The sequence below is a fragment of the Epinephelus lanceolatus genome, chromosome 22 (genome assembly GCF_041903045.1).
Source record: "Epinephelus lanceolatus isolate andai-2023 chromosome 22, ASM4190304v1, whole genome shotgun sequence".
Taxonomy (NCBI): Eukaryota; Metazoa; Chordata; class Actinopteri; order Perciformes; family Serranidae; genus Epinephelus; species Epinephelus lanceolatus.
The window spans coordinates 36611556-36627403 of record NC_135755.1 but is presented as its reverse complement, the minus strand read 5'-3'; the positions used below and the strand labels follow the sequence as shown (position 1 = coordinate 36627403).

The following is a 15848-nucleotide window of genomic DNA, read 5'->3' as shown; positions in this document are numbered from 1 at the left end:
TTCACACAAATATCTAATAGGATTAAATGATGAAGTGATGACATTTTATATGCAAAAGGTCAACTTCACTGTGACATCATAATGTCCTGCATGAACATGTTTCTGGCTGCTATTCATTGCCAAAACTCAGGAACAGAAGGGGAGACACTTGGTCAGATAGTGAATTGGCAACACTCATCTTGAAACTGTACTGATTGTATAGATCTTCTGTGTGTGAAGCACTCGTGCTTTCTCAGACATGGATGACATGGAAGACAAATGAAATGGAAGACAAATTTGACTGGTGTGTGGAGGCATACAATCACAGGGTGGTAATTCAAGTTAATTTTTTTTCTTCAAAAATATTCCTCCAATATGGCTGCTAAGAGATTTTGATGTCAATGGAAAGCCTCTATCAGTTACTCACCATGCATATTGTATGTTTTAACAAATCATGCATGCCGATAAAACCCCTCACTGTCTAAGATGATGCATGAAACCCCTGTGCTGCTCTCCCTGCCACTACCAATCATCTGTTTGTGTCTCAGACTGTATTTGAGTGCTAACTGAAAAGCAGGTGGTCTTCACTGGCCAACAAAACTCAAAAAACACACTGATTTTAGCTCACTCTTTACAGATAAAAGTTGTTTTTGTAGGGTGTTTGAGATAAAACATGCTTGTGTTTAAGTAAAAGTGTGCAGAGAAAGGGAGGGAGAAGCTTAACAGCTCAGACCCCAGGACCCTGCTGCTCTGACTGCTTGGCGCTGCTTTCAGTGTCTCTTACAGCCTCGTCAGATGGATCTAATTGCCTGGTCCAGGCTAATGATTCACCAAGTTTTCATCTCTTGACTTCATTTGCATTTTCTCTTTTGCTTCCAGTTGTATCAGAACTCACTTTGAGGTTGCTTGTAATTGGCCAGTGGTGCGTGCATGCCTTAATTCAACTGACTGCTGATTTCATTGCATTGTTATCTTTTTCTCTCAACAGCAGCCAAGAGCCTGCTGAACAAAAAACCGGATGGTGTCAAAGTAAGTTCAGCTCATTTCACTGTGTTTTTTATGTCTTGTACAGAAAGCTTAACATTGTTTTACATACTACAGTACTGCGTATCACACCACACCTCAGCATGTCTCACCTCATGTTTAAGTGTTGTTCTCTGAATACTGTAGCTTTGTCATCAATGAACTCAAGCAGCACTACAGCTCTGATAAAAATAGGAGCTCAGCTTGCCTCAGTGAATTAATTTTGCCCAAGTGGGTTTAACGCATATTTCCCAGTAATTACCCCCTCTGTATTGTCAGTCTGTTTGAGAGAAAGAGGGACATTTGTTGTCTGAGCCGAGGAAACTGTTGAAACTAATAACTGATCATGAAATTATGATTGGAGGGTGGGAGAGAGGCATCATCTCTATGCCATTCTTCACTCAGCTGTCAGATGATGCAAATCTTCTAATTGATACCACCAGGAAAGTGTGTGTGTGTGTGTGTGCTTCTCCTTTTTCCACCATCTGACTCTTAATCTGTCATTCATTCAATTTCACCCTTGTTTAGGATGAGGATGAGCCAAACTCAGTCTCTGTTACTTTTCCCCTCAACACAACATCTCTTGTGTTTTTTTTTTTGTTTTTGTTTTTTTATTACCTTAAAGGGAGTTTGGATTGTTTAGGTGGGGTTGTATGGGGAACTCATCCATAGTCAGTGTATTACAAACAGTAGATGTCAGTCGGCATGCTCCCACTTTGGAGAAACAAGCAGGAGTTTGACATGGAAGCTAAGCAATTTGCTGCTGTGGATGGGGGTCAACAACATTTGTATTTTTGTCACCTAAAAAAGTAGTATTTTCACTGCTTTACCTTTCCATCAGACAGCCTGTTCCAACGGGGAAGAACTAATGTCTAATCTCATTTATGCTCTTGTCAGAGCTACCAGACTCCATTGACAAAAACAGTCATTTTAGCTCGCTGACCACATGGAGCTGCTGGTCTACTGCGGCAACATTCAGTTAGTTAGTGTGTGTTGTTATATGACTGTGGTGAATCTGAACTAACCCTTTTAAACACCAAAGTCATAAAATTACACAAACAAACTAACTGTAAGAGGCAGCGGTAGACCAGCAGCTACTGTGTTCAAAAATGTTAAATCACTGTTTTTCTCAATGGAGTCTGCCTTGGACATCACTGTCCGACATAAAGGAAAACTAGTGAAAATATTGTAATTATTGGGGGGGGCTAAAACACATTTTTTTGCTGACCTTTTGTTGCTTAAGCTGTTGTCCCTGGCTTCATATGAGTAGAGGAAATCTCTGCTAGCCACTAGGTTAATTTATACAATGTAAAATGCCATAGGCTTGTGCTAATAACATCAGCATGTTGTATACTGTCTATGGATAAGTATCCTATACCGTGCCACTTCAAAAAATCTGAACCATCCCTTTAACCCTAATTGGATTGAGCGATGCCAGAGTTTCAGTCTGCCTAATGCTCTAAAAACTCACCTGCAATCTATGTTTCCATTTACCTGTTGTTTCTAAATTATCTACTGTCCTAAATCTGGGTAGTTTTAATAACTTAAAATATTTTTGCTGTGGAAAATTTTGACAAATTATATTTCTAAATCCAACATTTGTATGTAGGGCCCTTGTGGGTGGTAAATGGGCTAAAAAAATAGGGCCCTATATGGGACTGTCCACGGGTTCCATATTGGCCCCATGACATTTGCCCACGTGGGTGGGTTTACCCAGATAAGATGTCCATACCTCCTTTTTATCCTGGTTGCCCCAGAATGACACATGTACACACATACATATACACATACCCACTTGGGCAAACCCATCTATGTAGGCAATTGGCATGAGGCCAATATGGAACACATGGACAATCCAATATAGGGTCCATTTCAGCCCATTTACTACCCACATGGGCCCCATTTACAAATGTTGGATGGATCCAACAGAATCTGATGATAGCAGACTGTACTTAATGTGACTTAAAAACATCTGCACAGTTATTGGAGACTGTGTTAATAGCAGCCTCTTTGGTATCACATAATGCAAAGTAGCATTGAGGACAAGAAAGGGACGAGACTAGAGACATGGTAAGTAACACAATGGGACATGTTATTAAAGCTGCAGTCATAGGTATTTGTTCATTAGAGGACAGAAGGCTCCAAATGAAACTGGCAGGCAGCCTTAAAGTTGCTTTGTTTTGCATCCTGGCTTACATATGGGGCGGCTGTGGCTCAGAAGGTAGAGCTGGTCGTTTGATCCCTGGCTCCTCCAGTCTGCATTTTGTAGTATCCTTGAGCAAGATACCCCCAAGAAGAACCCCAAATTGCTCCTGATGGCTGTCCCATTGGTGTGTGAGTGCATGTGAATAGTTACTGAGTAGCAGGTGGCACCCTGCATGGTAGACTTGGCCACCAGTGTGTTAATGTGTGTGTGAATGAGTGAATGTGACTAGAATGAATGGTGAATGTGAATAGTGTAAAAGCGCTTTGAGTGGTCAGAAGACTAGAAAGGCACTATACAGTACAAGTGCAGTACATTTACCATTTACATATCTAGCCTTTATGAAGAAATCATTTTAACTCATGTTTCCTTCCATCTGATGAATCTTACAAGGTTGATGAGGGTGATTACACTGAAGTACTCATTCAGTATGTTGTAAAACCAAAACATTGAACCAAAAAGGCTGAAAGCTCAGCAGGGCTGCAGAGTTTGGGATAATTTTTCATAATTTGATCTGACATCTGAAGTCCTCTTAATTTCGAAGTGCTTTCTCTTCCTAAGGCTCATGCCCATTCTAGAGATTTTTTTCCTTTTTATCAGGCCTGTCCAAATGATGAATGTCTTTATTTTCTGTTGATGAGCTCCTGTTGGTGGCAGTCTTTTACTTCTCTTTTAAATCATGCTAACAAACTACACCACCCTTTTAATCCAACAAACTACTGAGAAGGTTTCTCAGGAAAGTGCTGTCACACCAGCTCTTAATAAGCAAAATGCCATTGATTCAGTATGGGTTCTAATCACTGCTGTGTGCTTTCGACCAGTACTAAGGATACACCTATTCACTAGGAGGGTCTGACACATATTGTCACTTTGTTCTGTTCTCTTAGCAAATGTGCCTCTTTGTTAGCCTCTGCTGCACTGGGTGCATTATGCTAGATATTTTCTAAAAGGCTTGTTTGAAAGAGTGGAAACACGCGTTGGGAAAGTGTGTGTGTGTGTGCCTGTATGTGAGTTACAGGCTCATCTTCTTTTTCATTGTGTTGTGGTTGCTCAATGCAGAAAAGGAAGACTGGCGGTGTGGAACATTTGAGGGTAGGCCTGAGCTTGCTGCTTGTTAACCAGACACCTGCAGTGGGTAGTTAGCAGTAGAAAACCCCTTGTGTCTAAATACGATCACAATGTTGCTGAAGGCTGGGGAGGCACTGCATGACTCAACAGACAGCATGGAGAGAACTGTAGCTCCACCCTTAGAATACCTGCTGTTCAGTAATGTCACAGTGATTGATATTTAGGATTTGTTTTAATGATAGATTTTATGTATTTCAGATATACTGTATATTCATATTGGACAACCTTTGGACCGCCAAAACTGAATAAATCCAATTAATTCAAAACAAACTGAAGACCTTCTTTCTAGTGTCAGGTTCTGATGGAAGTGGGTCATGTTTTGGGGAGGTGGGCTTGGATCTTAGTATTTTTTTTTATTATTATGCTAGAACCCGGCTTCTGATATTATACACTGCTTAAGAAATTAAGGGAACACTTAAATCACACACCAGATCTCAATGAACAAATTATGCAAGTTGAAAATCTTTACTGATGTAGATTGTATGATCTTTTGAGAACAAAATGACATGACAGCAGTCGGTGAAAACCAAAATCATCAACCGCCTGATGCTACCAGTAGTGACAAGGACACTAGTAGAACACAAAACTAGAGAAGAATCAGTCAGGAAGGATAAGGAGAGAGCAACTGTCTGTGATCACCACATGCAAAACCACTCCCTTTTTGAGGGTTGTCTTGCATTTGCCTCTCCATTGCACCTGTTGTCTGCGTCCTATATGAACAGTTTGATATCCCTGAAATTTAACTGACTTGGTGTTATTTTGTGATAATTAAGTGTTTTTTTGTTTTGTTTTGTTTGTTTGTTTTTGAGCAGTGTAAATGCATCAATTGTGAGTTGATCAGCTCATTTCACTGCTAATGAACTGAAAGGCTGTTGTAACACATCTTAGCATACAGTAGTGGCTACATTTTTAACACAATGGTCCAACCATGAAACATATATCAGATATAGCAAATAGAGGAGATGGGGCGGTCACAACTCTTCTAAGTAAGACAGGTGTTAAATCCAGTAGGAATAACACTCATCTCTTCCTTTGAGAATGGCACTAAATGCACAACTTAATTTAGATTTGGAGGCATTTATCTATTTAAAGATAGAGTTGGCTACTTAAAAAAAAAACAAAAAAACATTGTCTTATATTTGCTGAAACTGTCACTGTATTCTGAAGGAAGTACATGAGACAGTCTGAAAAAAAATCATGTCCCTCCTACAGTTTCTAATGACATTGCTAGAATCAGATAACGGCACCACAGCACAGTCAGCAACAACCAGTCAGAGTCAAGGAGTTGCTAACGCAGCTGTCAATCATCTCTATAAACTGTGGTCAAACTAGGCAGTGCTGATCAAATATCAAATATGAACCAAGATTCTGTTACTGCACTGCTTCTTTCTCTCCTCAATATGTTTCCAGAAACATATTTTAGTGTATTATTTAGATATAAAATGAGAAAGCTGGTCCAGCTGGTGGGCGGTGCTTGGTACTCACAAACTTTTTCCTTGACTCTGGTTGTTGTCATTCATATTTAGGAAGGCCATTAAAATACTACAAGGCAACAGAGTAGGCAGAGGAATATGATTTCTTCACAAATTATCTGTCTCATTTTGTGTGAATATAGTGACACTTTCAGCAAATATATAAAACATTTTTTTTTCTAAAAGTTGCCAACTGTAGATTTAAATAAGTGTCTTCTTAGAACAAGTTTCATTGCAGCATCTGTATCATTGCCAGAGTCCTTCAATGGTTTTAAGAAGGAGACATTTATGTATTGACATTTGAGATACACTAATGACTGTACCCAGCAAATACTGGCCTGAGTGGCACCATATTATTAGAACCAGTGCAGGAGGTTCAGGCCATGACTCCCAGAAGTCCCACTTTGCAAGAGCATCTGTGTGAAAAGCACCAACTCTACAAACTAGAAAATCCAATGCCATTAAAAAACTGTGGCTTGAGTCATGTTGTGTGTCCCCAGCATGAGAATGATTCGTAGAGAAATTGAGGTCTGTAGTTTTTATTTATGTAGGCTTTTCAGGACTCTTATTTACACAGAACAAATAGCAAATATAACTTGCATTGCATACACACATACACATATCTGAACATTTTACAACTGACAAAACACATATACTGTACATACATATACAGTGCATTTTGTTAGCCCAGTTGCCAGGAGAAAATGTTGGCATTGTACATTTCTGCAAACCACCAGTACGTTACATTTGTACATTTCATCATATCAATGTTTCTAAAGATACATTGTGTATGAGCTGACTTTGTCATCAGGGGTGGAGGGGATGTTGCGTCACACCAAGGCAAAATACTTGCCAAGCTGCAGACCACTGTTCAACCAAAGAAATGATAAAGCCGTTTTTTGTTATGCCCTCACGCCAGCGTGGCCGGAGGCATTATATTTTCAGGTTGTCAATCTGTCCATCCCATACTTGGGAGATCTACTCTCAAGAATGCCTTGAGGGCTTTTTTTCCTTCAAATTTGTATGAATATTCACTTGGACTCAACAATAGAATGATTAGTTTTTGGTGGTCAAAGGTCAAGGTCACTGTAACCTTGTCTGTCTCATTCTCCTTAAAGCAATATGTGTATGTAACTTTGGCACAAAGGTTGACTTGGACTCAAGGATAATCCGATAAAATTTTGGTCGCCAAGGGTTAAAGGTTGAGGTCGCCGTGACGTTGCATCCATCTCATTCTCATGAACACAATACCTCAGGGACAGCTTGAGGAAATTTCTTTGAATTTGGCACAAACATTCACTTGGACTCCACAACAAACTTATACGATTTTGGTGGTCATAAGTAAAGGGTTAAGGTCTGTGTGACCTTGTCTGTCTCATTTTTGTGACTGGGAAATGTCAATAACAGCTTGAGGGAATTTCTTTAGATTTGGCAGAAAGGCTAACTTGGATTTAACAATGAACTGACTGGATTTCAATGGTCAAAGGCAAAGGTCAGTGTGATCTAGCATGTACAAGATGTACAGTGCAAGAACACTGTAGAGAAATTTCTTTAAAATTGACACAAATGTCCACTTGGACCAAAGAAGTAACTGATTAGAATTTTGCAGTCAAAGGTAGGGATGTAACGATACCAGAAACTCACGATACGATATTATCACGATAAAGAGTCCACAATATGATATATATCACGATATTTATACAAGGGGAAAAAAGAGAAAATTTATTGTTAAAAATAGCTATTTTATTCAAAAATATTGCATGTACACTGTACAGTATGTTATTTTTAACTTGGAAGAGTATCATAAAGTATCATAAACAAATCAGCACAGTTGAACATATGCTTTCATCAAATAGAAATAATGTAAACTCAATAACACACAATCCCTCACTCACAGATACACAGAGGTTGACAATCTTGACATCAAGGAGACACTAACACTTTCTCAGAACAGGAGATGAGGAGAGGAAAGCTCCGGTCCTGCGCTTTAATGTGATATGTGTGGCATTTCTGTGCGACCCTGCATTCGCGAGTAATCCATCCAATGTGTGTGCAAAGCTGTATAAAAGCTCTGTTATACATAATTTTAGTGTAATTTTATCTTTTTTTTCCACTGTGAAAACATTGGACTACCAACAGGTGCTTGGTCTTGTTGGAAAGCTACAGTTTTGCTGTTTCACGTGATATGCGTGGCTTCTCGCTATGACGAACAGTTGCGGAGAAAATCCACAGAGAAGAACAATCAATCTCCTTACTTTATTCGCCATTCTAGCATTTCTGTTCACTTCTCTCGTTTCCTCTGGTCATGCACGGGTCAGAGTCTGAGACTGAGAGGCTGAGCTGCAGGGGTCTGCTCTCACCTGCGCGCGCAGTTGCACGCAAAGGATTATGGGGAATGTAGTCGCACAGTCATATTACCGGCTCTGTAGGAGAACGCAGCTATTTAACTACCGTAGCATTCCCACGACGGTATCGAGAATTTATTTTATTGCGACACCGCAAAATTCGATATATCGTTACATGCCTAGTCAAAGGTCAAGGTCAGTGTGATCTCACAAAATATGTTTTTGGCCATAACTCAAGAATTCATGTGCTAATTTTGACAAAACTTCACACAAATGTCTAATAGGATAAAATAATGAAGTGATGACATTTTATATCCAAATTGTCAAAGGTCAACTTCACTGTGACATCATAATGTTCTCCATAAAGCACTTTCCTCAGGAACAGAAAGGGAAATATTTGGTCAGATACTTAATTGGTAACACTCATCTTGGTGTCCACTTTGAAAGTGTAATGATTTTATAGATTTTCTGTGCTGCTGGGTGAACAGTGTGTGTGAAGTATCCATGTTTTCACAGACATGGATGTAAAATGTAAGAGAAACTTGACTGATGCGTGGAGGCATACAACCGTAGGACAGTAATTCTAATTTAGCAACCTGTCATTGTGTTTTCTGCTGGGATTGTGCCATCAAAACTAGGTATTTGAAGCCAAAACATGATCTTTTCATAATCATAACCAAGTGGTTTTGTGCCTAAACCTAACCACACAATAGTCACAGCAGTGTTGAAATGTAAAGTTTTAACATATCTGTGACAACATATCCAGAAATGTACGGTTCCAACATTTAGTGTGGCGATAGGGTTGATTTTTTTCAGGATTCTTTTGAAATTGTGTTAAATGGATGGTATCAAAATCTGACCCTATTCCTTGTACCGTAGAGTTAGAGGTAAAATAGCTGTAGCTGTCATCTTTTTATAGTTGTAGTTAGTCTGATCACAGCTGACTGGCAACAATCCAACATGTTTTGAAGACGCTGATAATTTCCTTTTTCTTGCTTTGTTGAGACTCTCACTGGAAACTGTCAGTAAATATATTAACATGCTAAGCTGTATGAGTCTTATCCTGTGATGTTGGTTCATCATTGGATGTGTTGTTTACATGGAACAAAGAGTAACCTGATAGTTCCTCCTCCTGTGTACATGGCACTGTCATTTTCTGTAACCAGTACGGGGTTTACATAGCATACTCAGTGGCTACACAGTGTTCTAGAAACTAGCTTTCACCACTGCAAGGGCCTACTCCAAATATCCTATAATATATGTACCTACTCAGTGAAACCAAAATCAGTGTGTCTTGAGTTGATGGAGTAAATAACTTTTAGCTGCATCAGTTTTTTTATAATTAAACAGAAATTCAACTGGAAACCAGTAGTAAAGTAGTAAAATGTGTCAGTCATCTTCATAAGTTTGATCTTTTCATCAGAAGATAAAGGAACAAAGGGCTGGGACTCCCTGTGGCTGCCTGCCGTGTTTTGAGCACATGACTTCACCTTCGATATTGTACAACGTTTAGGTTTCATGGAAGAATGGTTTAAGGTACCATGCAAAGACCACAGGGGAATTTTTTCAAATTTGGCAAAACGCTCATTTGGACTGACCAATAAACTTATCAGAATTTGGTGGTCGAAGATCAAGGTCAGTGTGACCTCACAAAACATGTTTTTGGCGATAAATAAAGAAATCAAGTTAATCTTGGTTGTCCACCTTAAAACTGTGCTGATTGTATAGATATGTGCTGGCAGCAATATGTTTTAATTATGATTGATGATAATGATTGATTTATTAAAATGCTTTATGGGCATTCTGTAATCTCTGTTCATGGTTCAACATCCATTTTACATGAATTCTCATGTAAATCAGCATCATATCAGTTTGCTGCTGCAGAGCAGACCTGTCCCCTCAACTACAGAGGTTAAATAAATTGTCTGAATATTAGGTTAATGTTTTCAGAGAAAAAAAAAGAGACAATAGCTTTCATTAAAGATCAGATATAGTCAGGGCTTCACATCTGTACAGATGTTATTTTAAGAATCCTCACCTCCCACTGACCACAAGTCTCTGTGATGCTAAACGCTTCAATAACTTCAACTTCAATAATTAAAACAGTCCAATGTTAAGTTACAGTACACTACAGTAGTTTACGATACAGTTAGAATGGGGAAAAATGTGAATAATTGTGCTGCAGGATGATTTAAGGTGTGCCCCTAAATTTTCTGCTTGTGCTCCTAAAATTTTCAGGTAATGAATGATTATTACATACATTGAAAAGAATTCTATTTCATGTCTCCGTCTGCTGGTGGGCCATCACAGTCAGAGTATGCATGCAAAATATGATGTTAATTCCACTATAGAAGAGACTTGATGATAACTAAAATTAGGTGGGTAAAAAAAGTGGATATATCCATATCAATATCAGTTATTGGCCAAATAAGTTGTTATATATTGGCATATCGGATATCTGCAAAAAATCCAATATCATCCATCCCTAAGTGGTGCCATCAAAGACTGCTTCTAGGGTTTCATCCCCTGGACTTTCTATTGTGGTTCTTTGTGCTATACACTATAAACCCATTCAGTCATATTAAAATGTGATTTTGAGGTCGAAGCATCAATATCTTGGCGAATACTGTATCATCGCAGGTGTCTCATCAGAGTTATGGCAGCCAGGATATGGCAACCAGAAAACACAAAAACAAAACACAATACCATAATGTGGTTTTACTGTGGTATATGTAGAAGGCAGCTCCTAATACAACAAGAAGAAAATTCAGTTCGGAATTTTACCTAATTTGTCATTCTTCTACAGAGTTATTTGGTCATTAGTTTCATTCCATACTGTCTGTCTCTTCATCTAGCAGACTTGAGCAGACCGGCCTCTAATAAGAATACTCAAAATTGGTCTTTAACTCTTCTCTTTATGAAAGGTAGTGATGTTTTTATACTACTAGGGTTTTAATGAGCCTATTCTAACTGAAGACTGACGCTAGACTGTTCCGAGCTGGATGGGTCACACATGTTCACAGCAATGGACTGATTCACTGACATTCGCCGTTCTTGACAGCAACTCTCAAACACAACGCTCCACTTTTCCCTCCACAGCAGAGAAGAGGGATTGTTTGGACACTAAGTCTTGTCACTTCTGCCCTATCCTGTCTGTCCACTCTGTCCCTCCAGATCAACAACAAGGCCAATGTGGTCACCAGCCCCAAAGAACCTGTCCCCACTCCTTCTCTGGTACACTGTGTCCCTGCCTTGCTGCCTGCATGTTTGCATGCCTGTCTGTCTCTGTCTAACTGTGTATCTGTCTGTCTGTCTGTCCTGATTGCACAGCTCTGTTGAGCTCCACTTCCTTTCCACTTCATTGCCGATGGTGACTGTTTTTTTGTTTTTGTTTTTTCCTTTTTTTCCATACAGATGTTTTCAGTGGTCATGTAACATGAGCTGTCCACATGCACTTCTGGATTACTGTATTGCATTGCCACATTGCTGTACATGGGCTACATTTTCCTTTGTTGTTGATGGCTGTAATGGCAACACTGGGGCCATTGCATGTCAACTGTGGCTTATGTGCTGTTGCCACAGGTTTCAAGCAGTTGTTGTCAATGAAACTAGAGACAACACTGGTTTTCTACTGGGTTGTTTTTTAGATTTTTAGAGATGGAGGAGCTGCTTTCACTTGCTAACACATGCCCAGGTGTATGTCATTGAAAAGGCCTACCCTTAATCCCAGTCAATTGTGCGCAAAGAACTGTGGGTACTTAATGCCCAATGAGGATACACACATGCATCCCTGTAAGTACTCTAAAGAAAGGACTTGGCCCTCTGTAGGGTTCAAAGGATCCTTGTCATTGGAATGGTCCTTCGGTGGGATTCGATAAAGTAGCCTTGCTAAAATTAAGCCGGTTTAGGATACTTCCTAGACTTTTACAAGCACCAACTGAGTGCCCTTGATAAATCAGTGATATTGCAGGTTTATGTCATGCTGTGTTTCTGAGAAGGGCTTTTTGTCCATTTGGTATAAACTATGTTACCCATGAGCCAGACAGAGACTTGAATCAAAACATTGTTGCGAACTGGGAACAAAAAACTCCACACTATACTTGCTTCGTCCAAAATTGACCCAAAATCCAAAAGTGAATTACTTATCGGTCCAACAACCACAGACTTTCACCCGAAAGGCCGGTGTTCATGTTCTCTAAGATTATAAAGCCAAACCCTGTTCTTTTTTCCTAAACCCAACCACATGCTTTTGTTTCCTAAACCCCAACATGTGCGTGTCTTGGCTGAACGTAACTGTGCGTTTGTTGTTGAAGGAAAAAAACGTCAATTTACGGTGTTGTAGGGACGTAATGCGTTTATTTTGAAAGAGACTGTTTGCAAACTGTACATTTCCTGTGAAAATGGGAATTTCAGTGTATTTTGAAAACAGACGATGCATGTAACATCGGCTGAAGTTGACACAGTGTCCCAGAATGTCGTCAACCAAAGCACCCAGGGTACCTTGTATGTAATATCTTGATGTGGAAAGTCCATTATCAAACGTCGATATGTGCTGAGGTCGGAGTGAGAATGTGTTGTCTAAAGAGCGTTAGCTTGTTGTTAGCATCACATGCAACAGAATTTTCAGCTTGATAATAGCATGATTTTAACTGAAATGCACCAAGGGATTTGTATTCAACTTGTCTCCTTAATGGGATAGTTTATCTCTCTTAGAGTTATGGTGCGTTTCATATGCACTGGGAATTTGTAATTACTGAGTTGCTAGTCGGAAATTTCAACAAAGTTCCTTTAAAGGACCGGCACAGTTGGGCAGTGGTTAGTACTGTCACCTCACAGCAAGAGGGTTCCAGGTCTGAATCCACTGGCTGGCTGGGGCTAGCCTGGAAATCCAGACTGAAATCTAGAAAGATTTTGAGTCTGGCCCTCACCGATACACCCTTCCTACCCAAGGGGCGACAGTTACTGAGGCATATTAAATGCCACTGCACACAATTGGATAGCACAATAGCCAATCAGAGCAAAAAACAAGGTGACATATTCATTGCAGTAAGCCCCATTGGTTTGCTGACCAGTGGGGTTAACTGATATGTTATGCTTTTGCTGTATCCCGTCGGCAAAACGGCAAAAACGTCCTTCTTGAAAGCGAAGGCTTCTCGGGCAGTCCTCTGTTCCTCTCTCAAGGAAAAAGATAAGTGTAGTTGGCTTAGCGTTTCCTCCAAAGCTAAATTGAATGGGTACGGTCCTTCTGCAGCTGCCTTCTTGGCTCTTTACTTTTCGACTCCTATGATGCAGCGCTGTCGTCAACATGTTACGCCTGCCCAGAGCCTGCCTCTGCCAGATAGACTGATCTGATTGGTCCAATTTATGATTCAACGGGCTCTGCTCGTCGGGGCCAGATTCCCGTGCAGTGCAAATTTGAATTTGCTAGGGGCAGGGCATCTGGATTTCCAGGTTAGGCTGGGGCCCTTCTGCCTGAGGTTTGCAAGTTCTCCTCATGTCAGCCTGGGTTTTCTCCGGGTTCTCCAGCTTCTTCCCACAGTCAAAAGACATGCAGGCTAGGTTAATTGGTGACTCTAAAATTGCCTGCAGGTAGGCGTAAACGGTTGTCTGTCTCTATCTGTAAGCTTCGTAGTTGTCCGGCGACCTGTCCATGGTGTACCTAGCCTCTCACCCAATGACAGTTGAGATAGGCTCAAAAGGGATAGTTATAACGCAAACTAACTAACTGATCAAAGCATTGGTAGGCCAGCAGCTCCTGTGGTCAGCGAGCTAAAATTACTGTTTCTGTCAATGGAGTCTGGTGGCTTTGAAGAAAGCATAGATGATGAACTGAAGCCGTCTACAGTAACGTAAAGCAGTGAACTTGCCTGTGGATATTCTCATTCATCCAGGTCATAGTTATCTCAAGGCAATTGAATCGAACGCAACTGGACTTGGTTTTGTCTTAGAAGACGTTTCACCTCTTATCCAAGAGGCTTCATCAGTTCATGCTTGTCTGACTAGGCTGAAACTAGTCTGACAAACTGGTGTGGAAGCACCCAGGTATTTAACCTCTGGGGAGGTCTTCACAAGGCCAATGATGTCACTGGTTCGTTAGTGCTCCAGTGGTGTGTCAACGACAGTCGTTGAAACTCCTGCTGCAACGGTTGTTACTGGAGTCGTTAGAGTCACATGAGGCCATTTGTGAACGACCGTTGTTTTTAGAGGTTAAGTTGTTAAGCCTCCTGGGCAAGGATGAAAGTACAGCATTATAGGTGGGGGATAGGTGGTGTCGCAGACCTCCTCCTCTATTGAGAGATGGCTTTTCCAATTTCACATAGATGGCTTGAGGTAAAGCAGTGAAAATACTCTTAATATGTTGTATTCTTAAAGTGGTATAGATTACTTTTGATGGGACTTCTTTTAGGTAGCTAAAATACATTTTGTCACTGACCCCTTCACAGCAGTGGATTGCTTAGCTTCCATGTTGGAATCCAGCCTGCGTGGGGGCATGCTGACTGACATCTACTGTTTGTAATACACTGACTATGGACAAGTACCCCATACAACCCCACCTCAAAAAATCTGAACTTTCCCATCAGGGGATTTTAGTCAAAGTGAATCATGTTACACATGTCAGCTGGGACACAGTGACACAGCACCAGTGTACAGCAAACAGTTTTGCAATGGCATGCACCATATATGTAAAGGAGAAGGAGATCCATCCTGACAGTTAAATTGTGTTACCTCTCTGTCCTTTCTGGTGTTGACTATTTCTTTAATGTCTTTACAGTAACATGGATATATGTTTAATGTATCTGAAGATGTGTGTAATTGGTCAAATGCCTGCCTCTTACATATTCATGTCAACCTTTTTTGAATGTTTAAGCTGTAAAACAAAAAATTATAAAAGTATTCTGCAGCTGTTTCTAAGGCACATCTGTTAACAGGTTGTTTCCATGGTGTCTGTGTTTAATTACTAGTTACTTATTGTCAAGTTTTTGTCAGTATTGGGTGATACTTGATCACCTGTGGTTAAAGACTTTACTTGATGTTCTAGGAACTGTCACAGCTTCCATTGCCATAACCTCCCAGGTATCTGTAATAGTGCTGCAGTATGCTGTAGTGATTCTGTTTTTAGTACCGACTTGCTTCCCCCGACATAGAATTTATATCTTTTCCCCTTCTTCCTTCACTACTTTTTTTTTTTTCCTTTTTGGCAAAATACCTTTCTGTCAAGCATTCTTCCTAACTCTCTTCCATTCTGCATCAACTTCTCTTCCTACTGTCGGCCCTCTCAAATCAGGAGCCTCAAACCACTGTTATCCACAACCCAGCTGATGGAAACAAGGTATACGGCTGATCAGATGCTGGTCTGGTATGGAGTTATATTTGTGTCTTTATTACATGTGAGAAAATAAATGATATGAGAGAGAGAGAGAGAGAGAGAGAGAGAGAGAGAATGTTTTCACACTGATAGCAAAAAAATAATATTTGAGAGTAAAAAAAAGTTTTTTGAGAGTTTTTTCTTGGAAATCATTTTTTAAATCTCAGATTATTATTTTTTATATTCTATGACAAAATACTTTCTCTCAAAACTTTTTTTAGTCTCAAATGTTATCATTTTTTGCTATCAGTGTGAAAACTTTTTCTCTCAAATATTTTTTTTTTCTCTCAAACATTTTTTTTTCCTCTCATATCATTTATTTTCTTGTATGT

The 15848-nt window shown here is 39.9% G+C and overlaps 1 protein-coding gene across 12 annotated transcripts in view; it reads left to right on the top strand.

Annotated features, from left to right (window-relative positions):
- Positions 1-15848, top strand: part of camk2d1 (calcium/calmodulin-dependent protein kinase (CaM kinase) II delta 1) — a 225957-nt gene that overhangs the window by 180231 nt on the left and 29878 nt on the right. For 2 of the 12 annotated variants that reach the window (XM_033609755.2, XM_033609756.2), the window contains exons 13-15: positions 971-1008; positions 11325-11384; positions 15436-15480. In XM_033609755.2, the coding sequence (XP_033465646.1) occupies positions 971-1008; positions 11325-11384; positions 15436-15480 (143 nt within the window). Of the gene's footprint in view, positions 1-967; positions 1009-11324; positions 11385-15435; positions 15481-15848 lie in introns of all 12 variants that reach the window. The other 10 variants (XM_033609754.2, XM_033609753.2, XM_033609759.2 and 7 more) reach the window with 5 other exon arrangements.